A 23,493-nucleotide genomic window follows, 5' to 3' on the forward strand; every position below is an offset into this window, starting at 1 on the left:
ACGAAAAACTAGGCAGCCATTTCCTAAGTTGCGTCACCGGAAGCCCCCACAGTATTGTTTCTTATCGATGGCGGTTAAGATATAGTTTAGGACCTTGAGCGTGGCTGAGGTGCACCCATGACCAGCTCTGAAACCAGATTGCATAGTGGAGAAGGTACGGTGGGATTCGAAATGGTCGGTAATCTGTTTGTTGACTTGGCTTTCGAAGACCTTAGAAAGGCAGGGTAGGATAGATATAGGTCTGTAGCAGTTTGTGTCATGAGTGTCCCCCCCTTTGAAGAGGGGGATGACCGCAGCTGCTTTCCAATCTTTGGGAATCTCAGACGACACGAAAGAGAGGTTGAAACAGGCTAGTAATAGGGGTGGCAACAATTTCAGCAGATAATTTTAGAAAGAAAGGGTCCAGATTATCTAGCCCGGCTGATTTGTAGGGGTCCAGATTTTGCAGCTCTTTCAGAACATCAGCTGACTGGATTTGGGAGAAGGAGAAATGGGGAAGGCTTGGGCGAGTAGCTGTGGGGGGTGCAGTGCTGTTGACCGGGGTAGGGGTAGCCAGGTGGAAAGCATGGCCAGCCGTAGAAAAATGCTTATTGAAATTCTCAATTATAGTGGATTTATCGGTGGTGACAGTGTTTCCTATCTTCACGTACCTGTGTGAGAGTGGATTCTCGGCCCTCACTAGCATGAAAACAAAATACAGGCACAGACTGTGTGTGGAAAATGATTTAAGACATACTCTCTCCAATACAACCCATCATTGCAGTTATGTGCATCCTTTCATTCACACCGTTCTCATTAACCTGTGGTGAGTTATTCACAATTTTGGATGAACAAATAAGGTTTTATATGTAAGATGGCTAAATAAAGGACACAATAATGTATTATTATTTGTGCCCTGGTCCTATAAGAGCTCTTTGTCACTTCCCATGAGCCGGGTTGTGACAAACTCACACTCATTCTTATGTTTAATGAATGTATTGTATAGTGTGTGTGTGTCAGGCTTACAATGATGGCAAAAACATTTGAGAGCGCACTGACCCTGGTGCTAGAGGGGGTACGCAGCTGGAGATTGAATGTTTGAAGGGGTGCTGGACTTTAAAACGTTTGGGAGCCATTAAGTAGCATATTAAGGTAGCCTATTAAGTAAAAAACTGGAGCTGAGGAAAACGATAACAGAAACAAAAGCAAGCTGACCTAATTGTATGTTAGGCACATCTCATGAGATAATGTCCATATAACGTTTTTTATTAACTGAATCAATTCAGAGAAAATTAAACATAGGCTTTAGCATGCAATATATTGATTAATATGTAGACTACATACAGTGCACATTTTGCACCTAGTTGACCTAATATATGCATCAGATTTGATTTAAATATCCCGCCCTGCGACGCTTGCCACGCGAGGCAGTAAAGCAAGCACACACACACACACCGAGCTAGCGTTTCCCACTCTGTTCGGTCAGTATTGTCAGTGCGACCAAGAGCTGACAACCAGCAAGTATTCTCGTCAGTAAATTTAAATATATCTTTGATGAACAGAAAACGAATTTAATCGTGCGTCGGAACTATCATTCTGCCATTTACAAAGACCAAATAATAGTTTCAAAACCAGTTTAATTATCGCTATGTAGGTGTCTCGGTTGGAGTACTAGGAACGGCAGCACGTTGATCTGTGATCCAAGATGAGTGGGACCAACGCGGCTTCTGGAGCGGCGCCTTGCCGTTTTGCTCACTACTTTGTGATATGCGGAATAGACACCGAAACTGGGCTGGAACCGGACGAATTAGCCGGTAAGATTACTTTCTTATTTTTTATGAACCTTTTCTCTATGAGGTAACTATGCAAAAACAACGATTTTTTCTAAAAACGATCTATTTGATTTTAAACTAATACACTTGAATCTTAGTGACACTGTCAATGCATATAATTTATTTGGAACATATTTTACAGTCTGAAGGTAATACATTATGTGCTATATTTAAAGACAACAACATAAAGACAATACAGTTGCAGCCTGATATCACCTTGTTTACATTCTTGTAGTGTCTGGTAAACTGGGTTAAAGGTATTGGGGACATTTCTTCACATGTTTGTCAGACCTGTTTTTGTGGACTAAAAGAGAGAGCGAGAAAGCAATGGCTATAATGTCATTATTTCAATGGTAAAACGCCAACACTTCTTATGACGCTGGTGTTTCAGTGAAGGATGCAAAAGTGGAGGCTTTTAGGATGTTTTTGTTTACAAAGGCTGCTACTGAGGAAAGTCATTGTTATTTCAGTAATAAAACAGTTAAAACCCCATGAACCCTTCCTCAGTTAAGAAGAAATTATATTATATCTCTGCATATATTTTAGGTTCAATCAGCGTTGGACTCAGGTCCTCTCTCTGTTTGTGTTTGGCGAGGCTGTGTGTTTGTTCAGTGCAATAGCAAGCTCTAAGTACTCTCTGTTAACCATGCAGGTCCCGTATTGATTTCAGGGTCACCCCTCCAGTTTTGCATCAGTGACTGAACAAAGTGCACAGCCCCCTAAAAACAAAAGCAGAGGCCCTCCATCGATCGCCAGCCTCCACTTGGCTATGTTCAGGGGCCAACTGAGCTGCGTTCAGTCACTCGAACACTGCCAAATAGCAATATTCTGGTGTTGCTGCATGTTTTTAATTAGTTTGCATCCTGTTCATATTGAATTACCTGGCAGATTCAGACTCGTATTCTCCTGTTGAGTTAAAATATTTCCTCTGTGACATAGTCCTTCTATAGAAAGGGAGCTTTCTTTGACATTGAGTGCTTTGCACATGGTTCTGTTGGATAAGTAGAAAATGTTCCTGTATGGTCACGTCATGCTGTTGTTGCATATGATATCACATGTCTCCATGGCTGAGTCTATGTAACTAGAAGTTCAGAATTACTTAACGGTCTGTGTGTGTTCACAGAACAGCTTTACCTCAAGTGAGTGAGCTGTGATTGCTTCTGATTTGAATCCTTTGTCCTTCGGAACAGCTCTTCTAGTACTTTCCAAGCACAAGACTTTAGAATGGGAGGATTCAGGATTCCTTTAGTTGCATGTTTAATCAGACACATTTAGCCTCTCTATGGGGGCCAGGATTTTGGGACAATCAGAGTGCTGAGCGGGGTGATATTTTGGGGCTAATATTTTGATTCTGTGAGGATTCATTTGCACTGGGGTGAGGAGGCATCATGAATGATATGACACAGGCAGTTCAACAGCTATCGGGTTATGACACTGGGATGTTCTTGTCTGTGTTCCTGTCTCGTCTCTAGAAATGTGTGTGTGTGTTGTCTCTGTGACTAAATTCATGTTGCTGTTTCTCTTTATTTGCTTGTGGTTAAGTCTGCACCAGAACCATTTGTTGCCAGTGTGTGTTGATCTCAGGCTGTGGCGCGTCGTTGATCCTCAGATGTGACACTGCTGAGCATCCACCACACTGAGCCCATATGCCTCCCTGTCTGCTGCCCTCACACTGATCACCCAACCCTCTGATCATCTGGCTGTGTGTCTGTGTGAAACTGGGGCACAAGTTAACAGTCGGAGGAGTTGAGCCATCAGCCGTTAGGAAAGGACAGGGTGAGAGAAAGAGATGGCGTGTTGGAGTGATTCTTTAGTAGAGTGGCCAGAGTGGTAATGTCTGTGTTGCTGTTGATTTAGATCATTCAGAGACTGTATCTCTGGTGTGATGATTAACAAAGCTTTGTGGGCCAGAGTTTAAGTTTCGTTAGGGGATTTGATGAATCTGTCTCCAGACATGATTAGATAGTTGAGACGGCACCACCTGTCAAAATCATAACTCTACTGTTCTTAATCCTACATACTACTACTCAGCAAAGTCTCTCAGGAAGTACTATACCTATACTTGGGCATTATGATACAGTATGTCTATGGGTCTCTGATTTGTGTGTGTGGTTTTGGCGTATGGTAGTCTGCCGCAGCATTTTCTCCATTGATCTTTGAGTGCTTTATAGTGGGCTATTCTGGACGTCCGTTAACATAGCATTGTTTATCCACAGACACGGTGGGAAAAGTTCTAGTAGAATCCATTACAGGAGCCATTTGTAGACCATTATCTCCTCCCCCTCTCACTCAGCATCCAATCTCCCCAGGGCTTTGTCATCTGCCCCAGTGAGCAACTGAACATCCAAACTGACATTCATTTACAATTCAGATCAAGCTGCTCGTCGCCCACTGCTCTCCTCCCCCACGACTCTCCTCAGATTGCCATGATGGATATCATTGACATCAACATGTCGCCACTCGCTGTGAGCTTCTTCTTTATTAGCTATCGCTATAGCAGCCCAAGCCTGGCTTGTATCCTGTTTTACAGTGGCTGGTTTGGTCCAGGCTGGTTTCCGTCTGATCCACATTAGGTTCAGGCCTGGCCTTGCTTATTTTGAGCTGTTAATGTGGCTCTGACTCCCATCCTTCCAAACCACTCCCATTCCCTTTGTGTGGCAGTAGGCCTGTTTCCCCAGGCCCATTGTTCTAGGCGCTAGGGCCAGACTTCCTGTGGATTTGACCGGCATTCCCGCCTGCATGTGTGGCTGCTGGGGGGGGGGGGACACTGTCCCAGTGGATGCCATCTCTCTCCCTATTTCTTCATTCAGTGAGCATGGTAGTACCACACTTTTCGTTGGCTTTGACCTCAATGTTTGTCCTCAGCGATGAAACATTTCCAAACTAGAGGAGAGTTGAAGTGTGTGTCACTCCTATTAAAGGGATAGTTCGGGATTTTGGCAATGAAGCCAAAAAGCTACTATCCCCGAGTCAGATGAACTCATGGATACCATTTTTATGTCTCTGTATCCAATATGAAGGAAGTTAATAGGTAGCATTGGCTCGCGAAACTAACTAGCTTTAGCGCAACGACTGGAAGTCTAAGGGAACAGCTAGCATGCTACAAGTTCATCTGACTCTTGGGAGGTAGATAAAAGGCTTCATTGCCAAAATCCTTTTCGTATCACTTTAATTGTGGCACTATAATAGAAGTCTTACTCACTGACTGTATCAGAGTCTTGAAGTGGTTTATATATATCCTGGCTGGTGAATAGAGCGACAGAAATGGTTCCACTAACAGAGGCCCGCCACCAATGTGTTGTTCGTTCCCTGTATTCTAGGACCAGCTGCATTGTGTGTGTGTGTGTGTGTGTGTGTGTGTGTGTGTGTGTGTGTGTGTGTGTGTGTGTGTGTGTGTGTGTGTGTGTGTGTGTGTGTGTGTGTGTGTGTGTGTGTGTGTGTGTGTGTGTGTGTGTGTGTGTGTGTGTGTAGCTGAAAAGTGAGAAAGGGTGTGTGCTATTCTGGGAGTTGAGGTTGGCACACCAGCTGTACAGGGAAAGTTACTAGGTCAGTGTTCTATCCTCGTGAGACTCCCCTCTCCTCACCTCACACCCCTCACTCTAACCCCCCACTGATGGGAAAGGCATGCACGAAGCATCCATAAATATAAAATGAAGGAGTCTTACTGACAAACACACTTAAGATGCAGCCTGTACCAGTGAACAACAGATGTTAAGCTTTCAGTAAGCAATGATGCTATGTACTCCATCAGGTGAGAATTTACCTTTTTAGTCGATCCTGTCTCTTCGGAAAGGGGAGAGTCTCCATCGGCTCCAGTGGTCCCAGACCTCCCCTTTCTCCCCTCTTTTATCCCCGTCCATTCATCCATCATCCCCGTCTCCCTCTTTCATACCGCAGACTCCTCACACCGGTCTTTAATCCTAACCGGCACATTTGATAATGCCTGATTAAGGTTGGGTTAGTGAAATCGTGCGTGTAATTCAACCCCATCCATAAACTGTATTGGCTAATACATGCGCATATTTTCTATGTCTCTAGAACTCTATACGTGTCCCTGGAGTGCAAGAGTGTACACGTGTAGGCTACAAGTGTACTTGTGTTTCTGGTGATATGACCTACACGTTGATAACGGAATGTAGGCCTGTAGGGACTACCTAAACAAGCCCAGTGAAGGAGCCTCACAAAGGGATTTGAAGGGCTTTACTGCTGGCCTTTGGGTACCTGTCCTCCAGGGGCCAGTCAAAGTCAGCACAATGCAGCCCTTGGCTAATGCTAATACAACACTGAAATATGCTAATGATGACACGGGCCAGCGCTGATGCACACCATTGTTGACATATGCTAATGACCATGTAGGAATCTGTTAACCTAAACCATAGGCTAACACTTATGCTAGTTGATATTAATAGGTAAACATTGTGGCTAACACCTTCAGTTCTCTGGTGATGTGACCAAGGAGGTTTCTCTAGACAAAGGAGAGGGGAAGCTAAATGTCCTCCAAAGCAGAGTACTCTTTTAATGGTCACACACTGAATTCTCCTTTCTTCCGACTCTCTCTCTGATTTTTTTTTCTCTCTTCCGCTCTTGCTCTCGTGCTCCCCCTCTCTCTCTCCCTCCCTCTCCCCTTTCTCGCTCTCTCTCTCTTCACTGTGTAGTGATTTCCTCCATCTCTCTATGCCATCGTCTCCTGTGTGTAATAGTGTGATCTGTAGTCAGGCCAGTTAGCTAGGCAGCAGGCAGGGCTATCTATCTGTAGTCAGCCCTGCCTGCTGCCTAGCTAACTGGCCTATCTATCTGTAGTCAGGCCAGTTAGCTAGGCAGTAGGCAGGGCTATCTATCTGTAGTCAGGCCAGTTAGCTAAGCAGTAGGCAGGGCTATCTATCTGTGTGCTGTGTTAAGCCTGTTAGTTTAATCCATTCAGACAGCTCCTCCAGGCTACACTGAGCAGTGCTCCACGCTTTAACAATCTCTCTAATCTAACGCAGGCCTCCACACACAAACGCGCACGCACATGCAACCACAGCCTCTGCACTCTGCTTCCCTGAACGTTTGACCCTTTTAGACATAAGGGTTACTCAACTCCACTACCACAGAGTCACCCTGTCTGCTTGTTTTTAGTCTTCACCAAGGAGGTCAGGTGATTCACCTCTATTACCTAGTGATAATACTAGTAGTAACTTAGTAATAACATTTCTGCCAAAAACCTGTGAAAATGGCCAGACACTGAAGTTGACGCAGACTGGAATTCAATGAAAAAAAACCGATTTGTTTGTTAGGTATAACGTAGGCTACTCTGTCCTTACAGTGTAGTCTAGCAAGAAGCTTGTTAGATCAATGTCAGGGACACTGTCATCACCATTATCCCCATCGATCACTGTCGACCTGTCAAGTGTTTTAAGTTAAAGATCAAGATCAGAGGTTAAGAGTTGGAACCGACCCACCTGATCATGATGGATACCCAGCCTCAGGGAGGAGTGGGCGAGAGGTGGGGCTGCTGTTGCTGGGAGCCTGTTGCCACGGTAGCACCGTCGGTCCCCCAAACCCCCCTCCAAACACACAAATACCCCCGACCTGTCTCAAAACGAGCAGTTGATCACTGAGGGCTGTGCGCCCCATTTCACACACCCCTCCCCCGTGTGACCCTTGACCCGGTCTCCAATATGGTCCCTCTATCCCTAGGCTCGGCAGCAGCAGATGTGGGAGAATGGGGTGTAGTGGGTGAGGGGGAAAGGAAAAGGGATACCTAGTCAATCACAACTGAATGCATTCAACGAAAATGTCTTCCGCATTTAACCCAACTGGGACAGGGAGTTGTTGTTTTGGTAAGGCCAACCAGAGGCTTAACGTTATTTATACTGGTGGCCTGTTGGAGAAATCACATTTCTGTGGTTATAGGCTTCTAGCAGATTCTCTTACAGCTTTTGTCGATTTGATTGTTCTGAAGCTAAATTTACTCTCGTGCTGCTTTTCTGTCACATTTTCTCCCACTGTCTTTTTCTTCTATAATAGAATGACTCGCGGTCCAGAATAGGCACCAGGTAGAAATCGAAATGGTTATAGTGAGGTAATGTGTCCTTGGTTCTTTTTGAAGTGCCAACTTTTGTCTATTACGGACCATGTTTTAGTAGAGTTTTGTAGTGTTCCAAATAGCTCAGCTGTTTGTATGATCTGGCCTTTATTCATCCTGTGGTAAAAAACACCATTTGTTACATCTCTGAAAGTCAAACAACCTGTTTGTGAGGCGCTCAGTATATGGAAATGTCACAATCTGACATTTCACTCTCTCTGTTTCTGTCAGTTATGCTACTGTCTATGTGGAAACAGTACTGGCAGAGAAGCCCATTGACTAGTGTTGGGTTCTGAGAATATGAAATATACTTACTCATGTCACTGAGGGGGAGAGGGTAATGTGTAACGTTTACATTATGGCAGGATATGTTATTGTTAGCCATCAGGGATCTTATGGGAGGAGTCCTCTGGGAGGAGAAGAGACACAGTCTGGTACCAATCACCATGACAGCCTTGAGTTGGGGAGGAGTGAGCACTTTGGGGCAGAGGTCAGGTCAGATGAAGTGAGGAAGAACAGATATCACTAAGGTTCGGTTTAGCAACAGAGATGCTTTGGCTGTTCAGATGTGTAGGCGGAAACTCGGCCTAGGAGAAAGGGTTAAATATCAGTGCTTGTGTGGAAATGTTTTTGTCTAACGCAGCTGTATTGATCCTCTGGGAAGAATAAACTTGGTTAAGCTTTCATAGGTTCTAATTTTCCGAGTAAAAACACTAACACTAGGAACAGAATTATCTGCCAAAATAGAAGTGATAGCTACAGGAATGTGCTGAAAATCACTGTAATACTGTAGCTCTACACTTTTTTTAGGTGACGAGAGCGGAGACTAGTGGAATAACTATACATCATGAAGGTAGCCTCCACAATCCTCATTTGACGTTCAAATGACTGGAGTGTTGTGTGATACTCTTTCTTTGGTGGAAAAAACGTAGATGTAGTTAAAAATCACTATGGCTGCGATTTTCTATGAATATGTCCCTTCTGGAGGGTATTGAAGCTGGACTTGAATAGACGCTGTAGATTGCCACTGTTATATTGTCAATTTCAAGAAGACTTCCTGTGGTTTTCTACAACGAGTCAGTCTGCACACTCTGCTCAACTATGAGAATCCTGATGTATATTACATACAAGTCCATGTCAGTTAAGCCACAATATATGACAATCAGTGGTAGCCTACCCTTGCCTGACTCCTCATTCTTCCTCTGTTCTGTTGTTCGCAACAGACTTTAGTCTGAATCTGACACATTTAAAGTTGTTTGGGTGACGTGGTTTGTGGTGAAAACAAAGTGGTCAACGATTGGATCGTCTATAACCAATCAAAGCCAATTATGTACTTCGAAAGCGCCGCTTCACCCACGTGTGTTCTGGCTCTGGCCCAACCCATTGTTTTCTGGGACCAATCAGACGGCCCGAATGTGTTCGTATTTGAGCGTGGCATAGCGTTTGAACGGAGCAAGGAGTCTGGGTAGCCAGGCAAAGCCTATCCGGTACATGTAGGCTCCTGAGTGGCGCAGCGGTCAAAGGCACTAGAGACGACGTCACTACAGACCCTGGTTCGATCCCGGGCTGTATCACGACCGGCCGTGATCGGGAGTCCCATAGGGCGGCACACAATTGTCCCAGCGTCGTCCGGGTTAGGGGAAAGTTTGGCCGGGGTAGGCCGTCATTGTAAATAAGAATTTGTTCTTAACTGACTTCCCTAGTTAAATAAAATAAAAAATACTGTAACATAATGGTTTTCCATTCCCATAGAATGTATTGTTTGTGTCGTCATCATGGTCAGTTGCCAGGTTTAGTATAAAGTCTTCCATGAACTCTCTGACTTCCTCCTATTGGCTGACTTCTCCATCCCAACAATAGCATGTCCAACAATAGAACCACAACATATATTTAAGGCTCATTATACAACACAATTCATACAAAACATATGCTGCTTGTTCAGGTAGCCTAGTGGTTAGAGTGTTGGGCCAGTAACCGAAAAGTTGCTGGATCGAATCCCCGAGCTGACAAAGTAAAAATCTGTCGTTCTGCCCCTGAACAAGGCAGTTAACCCACTGTTTCCCCCCGGCGCCGACGACGTGGATGTCGATTTAAGGCCCCCGCAACTCTCTGATTCAGAGGGGTTGGGTTAAATGCGGAAGACACAATTCAGGTGAATGCATTCAGTTGTACAACTGACTAGCTATCCCCCATTGCCAAATATGCTGGTTTCAAACAATTAATTTATATTCCTCTATCCATTCCTTTCTCGCCTCCCCCTCAGTCTCTCTGTCAATACAAGGGGCAACAAGTGTTGTTGTTGCTGTGTGTACCCTGGAGAATGGATAGTGGTTATACCCAGTGATGAAATAGCACACAGACCGCAGAACCCTGGCTGTACTATGTCCTGTTTGTTTTGCCTCTGCTCTGGAGTGGGCTGAGCCAGAGAGGGCACTGTCAGTGTCACTGAAAGACATTTCAAAGAGACCAGGCTTCTGTTGAAATGGCTGACTGGGATTGAGAAAAAGGGCACGGGATAAAGAGAGGGAGAGAGGCAATACAGAGAAATAATGAGAGGGAGAAGGATGGAGAGAAAGAATGAGAGGGTTACACACAGGGAGGTGGGGACCCAGGGAGACAGGGAAGAGAGTCATCTCTTGGGATAATCAAATGATGAAGAAGAGGGAGAGAGAGAATTTATGAAGGGCAAGAGAGGGATAGGAATGTAGAAGAAGAATGATGCTTCTGGATGAAAGCGAGGGGAAAGTCCCTGTCAGATGAAGAGCTGTGTGTGGTTTAGTGCACGCTGGTTCATTTCCATCCATCACAGGATGATAATACTACACCGCCCAGCGTCCCTAGCAACACGGGTCACACCGTCAGCAGAACAGCACCCAGCCTCCTCCTCCTACTCATAGTAACGTTGTGCTGTTATATCCGAGGTGCCGGCTGTAAATCTCTTTGCGTAACTAACACCCGATAGCCATCTCCCATGACAGATTACAGCACAGGGCAGTGGTAGGCTACAGGGCTGCAGGCGGTGCCTAGCAACAGGACTATCGCCGCGGCGTCCAGTGTGAGGCCATGCTACTGGACAGTCAGGGATTATTCATGTTGTGTAAATCAGAACATTGAAGAGCTGAAATGTATTAATTACATCATTCCTGTGTGCCAGCCAGACCAGTTGATGAATGAGAAGAGAAGCATGTTTTTATAGAGATTGCTATGAGCACAGACATGCAATATCTGTGAGCTTGGTGTAGCAGATGTGGTTTTTAGAGCCCTTTTCTCATCTGTGAATCTGTCCAACAAGCATTTTTATGTAACGTCAACATGTATGAATCTCTATTTTAATATCGGTTTCAATGTGCTTAGTTAGATTATGGATGTTTGGATACATTTGTGAATATATTTGAAGAGCTCCAATGCAACCGACAGTAATGTTGATTCAACGACTTGATAGAGGCTAAAGCTGAGTCACATTGGCTGTCCAGTCCAGAAGGAAAGCTACAACTTCCAAGGCCCTCGGAACATTCCAGAACATCTAGTTGCCATGACAACCCCGGAATATGTATCTAATTGGTTCACAGTATGGTCAATCTGCTAGGGATTAATTGGAAGGCATTCTCTGTTGTGGCTGCTGGGAAACGATCTTTCAACGTGTGTGCGTGTGTTTGTCTTTCTGGGGATGCTTAGCTGGCCGGTAATGTCGACTTTGTTCTTTGACCGAGCTCCAACTCATCCAGCGACCTGTGCCCTGTGATAAGCCTGCTGGGTAAACAATACGTGACCGCAATCAGATAGGACACATTGATCTCTCTCTGTTTCTCTTTCCCTCTCCTTGTCTTGCACAGGACAGACGCGCGCACGCACACACTGTGGCTGTCGCTACATCCCCAGGCTGTCCCTACATGTCTCATGTTGACAGAGAGACTAGCAGAGGCTGAGGGCTCTTCAGTGGCCTACAGATACACCGCCATGATACAGACATGTAATAAGTAGCTCCGGGGGGCGGTGTCACTGCGGCCATAAAGCCTGAAAGACTGTGGGTAGTCATTGGCTAGGACTGTCTCTTCTCCGTCACACGCTGATGATTCATACAGAGCGGCGTTTATGGAAAAGGATGGGGCAGATAGGGACAATGGGCTGGCAATGCAGGACTAGAGCTAACAGAGAACCCCGTCTGTTCTAGCCATTCTGTTTCTATGTACAACATACATTATACTTCTCCTGTCTGCTCCATTGAAATATCATTCATTTAATGGTCTGCTCATTAAAGCAGACCATTAAATGGGGGAGCGAGAGAATGAGGCAGGTAGAGTGCACAAGAGGGCAAGGGCAAAGCGGGAAATATTGAAGGAGCATCTAGGCTTGTGATGAAAATGAACATTGAGGAATAGCTTTTTGTTTTGATTATGTCTTCGTGTAAGCCCCAGTCTTGTTTTGGTATATCCTGTAGTAAACAGTCCGTCAGTAGCAGTGTCTGGTAGCACAGATTAACCTCAGTCACTGGGGTCTATTTTTACTCACGTTGGTTGTGTCTCAAATGGCACCCTATTCCCTAAATAGTGCACTACTTTTGACCAGGGCCCATATGACTTTGGTCAAAAGTAGTGCACTTTATTGGAAATAGTGTCATTTGCGAAGTAGACGTTCACACTGCTGGAGGACTGTGATTGTATGGCGCCTAAGCTCTTTTCCGTAACAGTCACACTCAGCAGTGTTAGGTTCTAGAGTAAATAACTCACGGACACTAGAGAAGCGTAAGCAAGTAAAATTCTCCCCGAAGGGTCAATACAGCTGTAATTCAGACATAGACATGGCTTCCCTCGTGGTGGTATTCATACCCCACTTTGGGTGGAGTCTTCTCCTTATCGTTAAACATTGCATCATTCTTGCTAAGCAGGGAACTAAGTGACATGATCCTTGAACTGTTTCTCCCCTTATCAGTGCTGTCACATGCTTTTCCTGCACGCAGCCCCTCCCAAGCTTAATTATGGGCCCAAACGTGTCTCATGTGTAGCTAATGTTCCTATACTTCTGAGTATAACAATGATCCAAGTTGAACCCCCAAAGCCAATTCCTCCTTTGGTCGTCTTTCCTTCCAGTTCTCTGCTGCCAATGACTGGAACGAACTGCAAAAATCTCTGAAGCTGGAAACACTTATCTCCCTCACTAGCTTTAAGCACCAGCTGTCAGAGCAGCTCACAGATTACTGCACCTGTACATAGTTCATCTATAATTTAGCCCAAACAACTACCTCTTCCCCATACTGTATTTATTTATTTTGCTCCTTTGCACCCCATTATTTCTACTTTGCACATTCGTCCACTGCAAATCTACCATTCCAGTGTTTTACTTGCTATATTGTATTTACCTCACCACCATGGCCTTTTTTTCCCTTTACCTCCCTTATCTCACCTCATTTGCTCACATTGTATATAGACTTATTTTTCTACTGTATTATTGACTGTATGTTTTGTTTATTCCATGTGTAACTGTGTTGTTGTATGTGTCGAATTGCTATGCTTTATCTTGGCCAGATCGCAGTTGCAAAGTAGAACTTGTTCTCAACTGGCCTACCTGGTTAAATAAAGGTGAAATTAAAAAATAAAAACCCAGACTCCATCAGCAGATAGGGGGGGAAAAAGCTCCAATGGCGTGACAGTATAGATTAGTTTGGTGTGGAGGAGTTGGAGTGGAGTTTATAATGAGAACGCTTCCATTGAGAAGAGGAAAGTAGGAGGGAGGGGTTGGCTGTGGTCAGATATTTTTCTCCTGCTTCTTAGGCCTATTACAAGATGAAACACATTTCTATGTCTATTTACCATGAATTGCGAGACTTTAGAATGATTCGTTTTTTTCCCGATCTGAAAAATATACTGGACAAAACCTGACAGACATTCTCAGTTGATTCATTCTGAGTTCAGCTGCTATAGGCTCTCCAAACCACCTGCTCTCCGTTGAGAGGGAATTGGCTAGAGTCTGTAATACTGTTAAAATGAGAATGGATTGGCGTGCCGAGATTGTGAATGGCAGTAGTAGCTACTTGATATGTGGATGGGCAAGTAATCTCCTTCCAGCTGTTAAACATTTATCAGGGCACACACCAATGTCATTGTGTGTTTTCCTGGATGAAACACAGAGCGTAAATCTCTGTTCTCTGAAAGCCTCATTTCCCCACCAGGAAAATAAGTTATTTTGTTGTACCTCGCTCTGCTCTTGTTTGCTTTATTTGAGTCGGTCTGTTGGCCACACTGACTGAGGTTGTTGCAAAAGGCACTTGGCGTTAGATACCCTGGCTGCGTCTGTGATGATAAAGACAGTAAACGTCAGACTGGCTAAAAGCAATCTGTCCATGTTCTTTGTAGTCAAACTAGTTTATGTGCGTTTTCTGTTTTGTTTCTTTGTGGGCCATGTTTTTGTCTTGTTACATGAAGGTTACATGAAGATGCATGTTACAGTAGATCATAGCAAAGGGCTGTACTGAACTATTCAAAGTGAACATAGATTATTCCCATACATTAAGGTTAGGGGTGGTACTGTCTGTTATCCTTTGATAGTATTCATTCTAGTGCTTGTGTAACATGGATCAAGTCAACCCTCAACACTAACCACTACACCAAATTATATTACACAACTTATTGACCGACGTTGGTTCAATTACTTGAACTCCAGTTAGTTCAGGTTTTTCTGGGCCCAAGGTGCCGTTTTCTCTAGAGAGAAATCAAATAATTTATGAGAGAGTGGGACGCTGAGCTGAAGGGAGTTGTAGTTTTCATTTAAGCAAATATTCAGTCTAGTTCAGCGCAGAAACGTGGTGATTAACTACTATGACCATAATCCATTGCGTCTGTTTTTTTTCTGGCTCTGACAGAGATGGATACACTTGTACGCCTGCTACATTAGGTTAAATACACACAGACCGCACGAGAGAGGAAAGGAAACCACACATCGACGAGAGAGAGGGATAGAGACAGTTCGTGAAAGTATGCCTTGTTGATAAACTATTAAAATGATGGTCGGACAACTCTGCAGCATACTTAGGCAGGCTAGCCCAGCTAAATAGGATGACTGAAGACAGTGCAGTATGGGGAGAACAGAGAACGGTGTCTGGCTGTTTGTAGCTACTGCCTGAGCACGAGATGATCATATGCAAAATAATCAAGTCCCTAAAAAAAACTGAAGTATTTTATTTCATAGGAAATTTTATTTAACTAGGCAAGTCGGTTAACAACAAATTCTTATTTACAATGACAGCCTACCCCGGCCAAACCCGGATGACGTTGGGCCAATTGTGTACCGCCCTATGGGACACCCAATCATGGCCAGGGTCTGTAGTGACACCTCAAGCACTGAGATGCAGTGCCTTAGACTGCTGCGCCACTCGGTAGCAAATGCATTTGAACTGAAATCGACAACCGTGATTATTTTTTAAATAATCGAATCGAAACCGAACTGACCTCAAAAAACAATCAATGGAGGCTAGAAGAAAAAAGTGGAAAGTTGCATTCTGTCAGCTAGGCTGGATTCTGTGCTAGAATTAAGGATAATGGCTACCTGACGGGCTCAGTTTCCCATTGAACTCGCCATCTTTCTTCTCGAATCCGCAGGACATAAAACAATATAGAGGGAAGATGGAGACATGACATGTAGTATTTTAGTGTACACTTTTCATATTCATTCGAAAGATTTCTCACAAAAGCAAGCGTATCTCTGAAATTATTAAAAAAATATATATATTTATTTGAAATGTCAACGGAGCACATACCAATCGTTTTATTTTCATAGCTTTTTACATTTAATTCAGCTCGTCATGCTAATTTAGCTTTTTGTGACCCGCGGAAACAACTTTAAAGACGACGACCATAAAATGTAAAATCCTCAAAAGTTGTTGACGAGTAACCTGCACTGCTATATCAACAGAGCTCGGTGCTTATTATCGGATGTATTAGGTTACGAAATCCAATTTTATTTTGACATAAGATTAATTATATATTAGAGCGACCCCACTGAACATTTCAGAACCCAAATAATCATTTCTTTTTTTCTTTTTTAACAAAGTGAAACTTCATCACCAAAGCGCGTCCGACCAAGTATGGTGTGAAAACATGTAGAGAGTGATAGCAGGAAACTTGTAATGGAGACAGATGGACTGTTGTACGAGATCTGATGGGGCCTTGGTGAACGCAGAGCTCCACGCCATGGTGATTGATGAAAGGTGTCAGTGGCGTTATGATGGGGGAAGTCCAGCTGTATTATCTTACAGCTCTATCTGGTGTGAAGGATGGTGATGGTGGCTTGTTGTGCTGGCTCGTGGAGGATGGTGATGGTGGCTTGTTGTGCTGGCTCGTGGAGGATGGTGATGGTGGCTTGTTGTGCTGGCTCATGGAGGATGGTGATGGTGGCTTGTTGTGCTGGCTCGTGGAGGATGGTGATGGTGGCTTGTTGTGCTGGCTCGTGGAGGATGGTGATGGTGGCTTGTTGTGCTGGCTCGTGGAGGATGGTGATGGTGGCTTGTTGTGCTGGCTCGTGGAGGATGATATGCTGAATTACAACTGGTTCCGGTTCTAATTTCTGAAAGCCTTGAAGTCCATCTCCATCCACCATTGTTTCGTCTCTTTTCTCTTTTTTGTCTCTCAGCTTTCCTTCGTCTTATCCATCTGTAGTCAAGTTGTACGGTGGATGTTGTCTTTATACTCCACTGTTGAGGCCTCCATCTGTGAGAGCAGCTCTATGTAAAGTGGCATGCTATTTCAGCCTGTTGCAGGATGTTGCAATCCGTGCCAACCGATGAACACAGATTGGTCATTTGCATGTTGGCTTACAGAGAGAGACACACACACACACACACACACACACACACACACACACACACACACACACACACACACACACACACACACACACACACACACACACACACACACACACACAGTTGTTCAGGTGTCGTTAGGGCTCAGTGATCTGTTTGGTATGAAGCCATCTGTAGCCGTAAGCATCACCAGATAGTTGTGGACTGTTGACATTAAACAAGGGATTCTTTGTCTGTTTTTATAAACATTTAGACGGTGAATAAATGATTTGCCCTTTCCTACCCTACCCACCACCCACACACTTGTCTATCTCTTTCTTTCTCTCTCTTGCTCTCTGTCCTGTACACTCTCTTGCCTGGCTTCAAGTGAGCACTCAGCTTTGTTGGCCTGAGCTTGTGCACTACAGATCTCACTCTCTCACGCACTTCTACCCTTTGTCACTCTCTGTAATAAAAGTGACCCTTCTCTCTCTTCTTTGTTGTGAAATTACCTTAGCATTGTCTGTTGGTTGTCAATCAACTCACGTGTCCACTCGTTTCAACACACAGGTACCCCTCTCTCCGATGTGGCCATGGGGCTTCTAATGGGGCGACGCAATTAACATGTGTTTATAGGGTTGAAACGGGATGATGTAACCTCACTTCAACCAGGGCCAATAGTCTCTTCAGAGCATTGGGATGCTAAACAGGTTGCCGTGGTAACCAAAGGCTTTTAAGCAAGTCATATTATGCCGTAGGGGTAGATGGGTTGTTCGGTAGAGAGAGACCCCACCCCCTCCACCACTATAGTCCCATTCTCACTCTGCTTAGGCCTAATTATATTTAGATCATTTACGTTGGCTGTCAGTGGTTGGCGTTTTGGAAGCATCGAGGCAGCAACATATTTGACCCTTTATGCACAGCCACACACACAAAACACATATTTTTCAATGCACAAGTATAGTAATTTTAAGAAATGGTTTCCTTTCTTCAGAGCCCTCACTGAGAGACTATGCACAGCTCTTAGAGACAAATGGATCAAAGATGGCCGCCGCTGGCCTTCAATGTGCCTGTTTGTGTGATCTCTGCCCTTGTAGGGCTGAGGGGCTCTTACGAGGCTATAGAGGGCTCTTACATGGCCGTGCTGCGTGGATGTGTGTACAGCACTGTGGGGAGGAACTAGTCTACAGAAGGCTCCGTAACACCACCGTAATTAGTCTGAGGGCCAACCAAGCCAAAGCCTTATCTGTGGATATCAAAGGAGACGGAGAGAGATTCAGATGTTTAGTTCCTCTCTCTCTTTTATGCTCTCCCGCGCTCTCTCTCGGTCTTCCTCCCCTTATCTCCATCTCTAACTGATGACAGTTCCCTCTCCTCAAGTGCCGAGGGCCAATTTGTTCCTTGTCCTTTCATCTCCCTCAGGAATTGAAATGTGCTGCCAGTGGCATTTTTACCACCGTTATTTTTTTTTATTTTGTTCATGATCACTTTATTTAAATAATCTACCATGTGATTACTGGTGTAGAAATATCGCTAACCTTGACATCTGAATCGAAACCTCCTTTACGCCATTATACTGTGTTTACATTTTTTTTTTTGCCAGAAAGACTGTTTATTTTGTAAGAATGGCATTGCTAGGCTTTTCTTTCAAAAGATAAAGATAAACCTAAGGGACGGGAAATGTTCATATGGGATGTGGCTAGTTATTTTGGGGTTGTGAAAACGTCAGACAGGCAGAGTTTTCCCCTGGAGGTTTGAGAGCTGGCACTTCTCCCTAGTGTACACTACACTGAACTCTACAGCTGTTTTCTCTCTTCTTTATCTCTTTCTTTCACTCACTCTCCTTTATTCTCCCTACATCTATCCCTGTCTTTGATGTTTTCATACACTCACTCCCTCACTCTGGTCTCCTTTGCTCTGTGCTCATCCTCTAAGGCTCACACACTCCCTCACTCTGGTCTCCTTTGCTCTGTGCTCATCCTCTAAGGCTCACTCACTCCTTTTTTCTTTCTTCACATTCCATCTACCATTTCTCTCACTTGCTCTCTGTATTTTTCAGTCTAACAATCCCACCCTCCCTCTTCAGTGTTCTCTGCTGGCAGGCTCTCCTCTCTTTGTCTTTCACCAGGAGGCTGGGTCAGTCAGGCTGTATACTACTGCAGCTGGCTTTACCCCTGTGGAAATACACATTTGGACGAGCCTACATTAACTTTTTATATAACCCTGCGTGATCCTACTGAACCCAGATGACTCTTCTAGAGGAACACCTGGCCACCTGAATACACCTCTGTACCACACAGCTTGGTGGACACTGAGTCAGCTCAGACCAGTCACCAGTCATCGTTCTCATCACTTTGTTATTGCAATGCTACCATGAAAACAGCTGTTAGTACTGCCCTCATTCAAGTGCTTAATTATAAGTTGCTCCTGCCCTCAAAACATAATTTTGACAGGTAACTACTAGCCGGCCTACTAGTTCTCCACAGGCAGGTTTGTTCCCCCCTTTCATCAGGTACCACTTCCAGGATGGGCTGACGTTTTCTGTCTCCTGCTTCATGTTCACTCCCCAGTGCACCTCTGACAAACTCCCTTCTGAGCACTGCCTGTGTGTTAAACCCCTCCTGCAGTGTCTTTTATTTATATCCTTTTATCACTCCGGAAACAGCCTGTACCGCCCCTCGCACGGTGTTACAGCCGACAGCACGCACGCACACCTCCTGCACAGCATGCTGGGAAATCCCAGTTGCATATACCTGCCACCTGGGGCAAGAGTCACATGTCTGTCATTATTCAAAATAGTCTCGGACCTTTGTTTTATAAGGGAAGAAACGGTGTCTGAAACTGTAAACTGAAACTGTCTGAAACTGTGCTGTCACCACCATGAGTTACAATGGTGTAGCTGTGGAGTATCAACTTTAAGGTTTCTCTGTTCGGTATCTCCCTTAAAGTAGTGCTGGAATTCACAGGGACCTCACAATACCATATTATCACAATAACTTTGCCAATACGAGATGTATTGCGATTCTCACGTTTCTGTATGTATTGCGATTCGATCTTGTGATTTTAGCTTTAAACATATTGCTCACCATGTCTGCTGCACAGAGCCTTGAGAAAACGAGTTTTGATCTGTCATGGAAATAAGTGCTGAAAATATATTTAATATTATTTTGAAAAGAAGATGGAGAACAAATTAGTTTTGGTGCAGCTACAGCAAACTAGAGCAAAATAGTATTGCGACATTGTCAAAACGATCCGAAATATCGTCAAAAATAATATACCGATTATGTAACTATCAATTATTATATATATATTTTTTTCTCCAATACTTTAAAGCGCCATCTTTCTCTCTCCTAAACAAACGGGGATGATGATGCCGTTGTGTCATGGGGAAAGAATGTTGGACAGGTTCCACTGTGGTGAACCCAGCTTAGCAGGGATAAAAGATCTGTTGCAGAAGCTTTTTCCCCCTCCTAAATCCCACATCACAAACATGTCATTTTTCCCTCTGTTTTGTTCAGATCCATCAGTTATTACAGGGTGTGGAAATGCATCTTATGTTGATTAATGGGTTGTTATGTCCTTTGTTTTGTGATAATTGTTATTCCTATAGTGTGAAGTGTTTTTTTTTTAAAGCTGCACCTGTACTCACTCCCTTCCTCAGCTACACCTCCACATATAGCATAGGGATCAGCAACTCCTTCTAATTGGCCTATCTTAGGATCACGTTACAGTGAGTCATTAAGCTGGGATAACTCAACCTGGCTCAACGAAGGACCCTTGGGAGAGGGGTGCATGCGCCTGAATAAAAATGAGTCATCCATACACCTCCTCTTTTCCCCTTCCTTTCTTTTCTCTCGCCTTCTCCTCACCCTCCTCCCACTAACCCAGGCTCACATTACTCTTTCCCTCTGTTTTACCCCTGTCCTCCCGCTCTCGTCTCTCCTCCTCATGGAGAGAGGGGACAAAGCAGTGGCTGAGGGAATGACAGTGGTGACATCACCGTGCCAGTGTTCTATCCCTTTACTTGAGCCAATAGAGTGCTGAATAAGGCCATCAGAGCCAGGCTAATCTGGGCTGTGACACATGACCATTGTGACAACACACACATACACACAGGCTGCCACTGGCGAACAGAAAGCAGATGCACACTCACACCAACGTATTCATGCACACACTGGTCTTCTGTCTCACACACACACATTCGGCCCTGCACATCAAAGCGCCTCATGTAAAGATAATTCATGATAATTAAGAGATTACAAGGTGGCGACCCTGCCCCCTACCTATTTATCTTGTTGCCAGGAGACAGATGCTGTGCTGCTATATATAATTGGCCCGTCAGCGTCCGGGTTTGGCTGGTGTAGGCAGTCATTGTAAATAATAAGTTGTTCTTAACTGACTTGCCTAGTTACATTTTTATTTGTTATTTTTATTTCACCTTTTATTTAACCAGGTAGGCCAGTTGAGAACAAGTTCTCATTTACAACTGCGACCTGGCCAAGATAAAGCAAAGCAGTGCGACCCAAACAACAGAGTTACACATGGAATAAACAAACATACAGCCAATAATACAATAGAAAAAGTATATATACTGTGTGTGCAAATGAGGTAGGATAAGGGAGGTAAGGCAATAAATTGGCCATAGTGGCGAGATAATTACAATATAGCAAATAAACATTGGAGTGATAGATGTGCAGAAGATGAGTGTGCAAGTAGAGATCCTGGGGTGCAAAGGAGCAAAATAAATAACAGTTTAGTTGAGGTAGTTGGATGGGCTATGTACAGGTGCAGTGATCTGCTCTAAAAGCTGATGTTTAAAGTTAGAGAGGGAGATATGAGTCTCCAGCTTCAGTGATTTTTGCCATTCGTTCCAGTCATTGGCAGCAGAGAACTGGAAGGAAAGGCGGCCAAAGGAGGAGTTGGCTTTGGGGGTGACCAGTGAAATATACATGCTGGAGTGCATGCTATGGGTGGGTGCTGCTATGGTGACCAGTGAGCTGAGATAAGGCGGGGCTTTACCAAGCAAAGACTTATATGACCTGGAGCCAGTGGGTTTGGCGACGAATATGAAGCGAGGGCCAGCCAACGAGAGCATACAGGTCGCAGTGGTGGGTAGTATATGGGGCTTTGGTGACAGAACGGATGGCACTGTGATAGACTGCATCCAATTTGCTGAGTAGAGTGTTGGAGGCTATTTTGTAAATGACATCGCAGAAGTCAAGGATCGGTAGGATAGTCAGTTTTACGAGGGTATGTTTGGCAGCATGAGTGAAGGATGCTTTGTTGCGAAATAGGATGCTGATTCTAGATTTAATTTTGGATTGGAGATGTTTGATGTGAGTCTGGAAGGAGAGTTTTACAGTCTAACCAGACACCTAGGTATTTGTAGTTGTCCACATATTCAGAAGTCAGAACCGTCCAGAGTGGTGATGCTGGACGGGCAGCGATCGGCAAAGGTTAAAAATATATATACATGTTATCTATTTTTTTTTATTTTCTTTCTGCTGTCACTGTGGCACTGCCAGTCTTGGTTGGGTGGGCTTGTAAGTAAGCATTTCCTGGTAAGGTCTACACCGGTTGTATTCGGCGCATGTGACAAATACAATTTGATTTGATTTCAGCACTGTAGCACACTATGGCCAGTCTTGGTTGGGTGGGTTCAGCGCTCTGGGTGGTGTGGTTGGAGGCTATGGGGGAAGAGTTGTGTGTGTATTGTACATGATTGTGTTGGAGAAAGTTTGGCAGCATTCACCTGGCATTGTGTCTCTGTATGTGTGTGACTGTGTGTGTCCTGACTAGGCCCTGTGCCCAGCCTGAGCAGGTGCTGGTCTGGTGCGTACTGGAATGTGTTCAGAAGGCCAATGGGGACAGGGCCAGCACTGCAGGAGGCAGCAAAGCTAACTTTAACACTGAGCTACTGTTCCTAGCTGGGGAAGTAAAGTATTAGCCAAATAATGAAATGTTAATAGCTTTAATATTCCCATTTTATTAGAGTCTTGCAATTATATTAGTCTTAAATCATGACTTAAAGCTTATTTTTTTCCTTTTACAACCTGTACATTTCTCTATAATTATCATATTTTGTCCTCAGAATTCTTTGTTCCTACTTTGTAATTTCACAGGCTTCATTCATTGATGATAGTGGCATAATGTATTCAGGAGACACTCTGATATGGAGAAGCTTTTTGAAGTTAGTCTAGAAGCCCATGGGATTGTCTGCCATGACGGGCCCTACTGCAGAATGCCACATCTATCCATTCATAGTGCTGGCGCCCGTCTCTGTCAGAGCTGGGAGACGATCAGGACAGACGGTGTTGTCAACCATCCACAAAGCTACGATCCCACAGAGCTGATTCAACCCAATGACACACCCATGCATGCATATACAGACATTAGCGCACACACACACACACACACACACACACTATGGCTACAGCCACATCCGACTGACGCCAACTCTGTCATGGCAACAAAGCCTCTCAATCATTCTCTGTGGCTGCCATCTCCAGCTGCATGTATTGTCTACTATAGTCTCCCTCAGTATAGCACGTATGAACACCCTGCAGCCCAGCCTGCTGAATACAACGCATGCATTATACATCGCCGTCTGGAGCTACACTGTGTGTGTGTGTGTGTGTGTGTGTGTGTGTGTGTGTGTGTGTGTGTGTGTGTGTGTGTGTGTGTGTGTGTGTGTGTGTGTGTGTGTGTGTGTGTGTGTGTGTGTGTGTGTGTGTGTGTGTGTGTGTGTGTGTGTGTGTGTGTGTGTGTGTGTGTGTGTGTGTGTGTGTGTGTGTGCGTAGTGATGAGTGTGTGTGTGTGTCTGCGTAGTGATGAGTGTTTGA

The 23,493-nt window shown here is 44.5% G+C and overlaps 1 protein-coding gene across 10 annotated transcripts in view; it reads left to right on the forward strand.

Moving 5' to 3' along the window:
* The first annotated feature begins 1,401 nt into the window (after positions 1 to 1,401).
* LOC139565892 (DENN domain-containing protein 5B-like) overlaps positions 1,402 to 23,493 on the forward strand; it is an 84,828-nt gene continuing 62,736 nt past the window's right edge. For 7 of the 10 annotated variants that reach the window (XM_071386520.1, XM_071386522.1, XM_071386524.1 and 4 more), the window contains exon 1: positions 1,402 to 1,793. In XM_071386520.1, the coding sequence (XP_071242621.1) occupies positions 1,685 to 1,793 (109 nt within the window). In that variant the 5' untranslated portion in view covers positions 1,402 to 1,684. The remainder of the gene's footprint in view (positions 1,794 to 23,493) is intronic. The other 3 variants (XM_071386523.1, XM_071386529.1, XM_071386530.1) reach the window with 1 other exon arrangement.

Source organism: Salvelinus alpinus, chromosome 37 (assembly GCF_045679555.1).
Source record: "Salvelinus alpinus chromosome 37, SLU_Salpinus.1, whole genome shotgun sequence".
Lineage (NCBI taxonomy): Eukaryota > Metazoa > Chordata > Actinopteri > Salmoniformes > Salmonidae > Salvelinus > Salvelinus alpinus.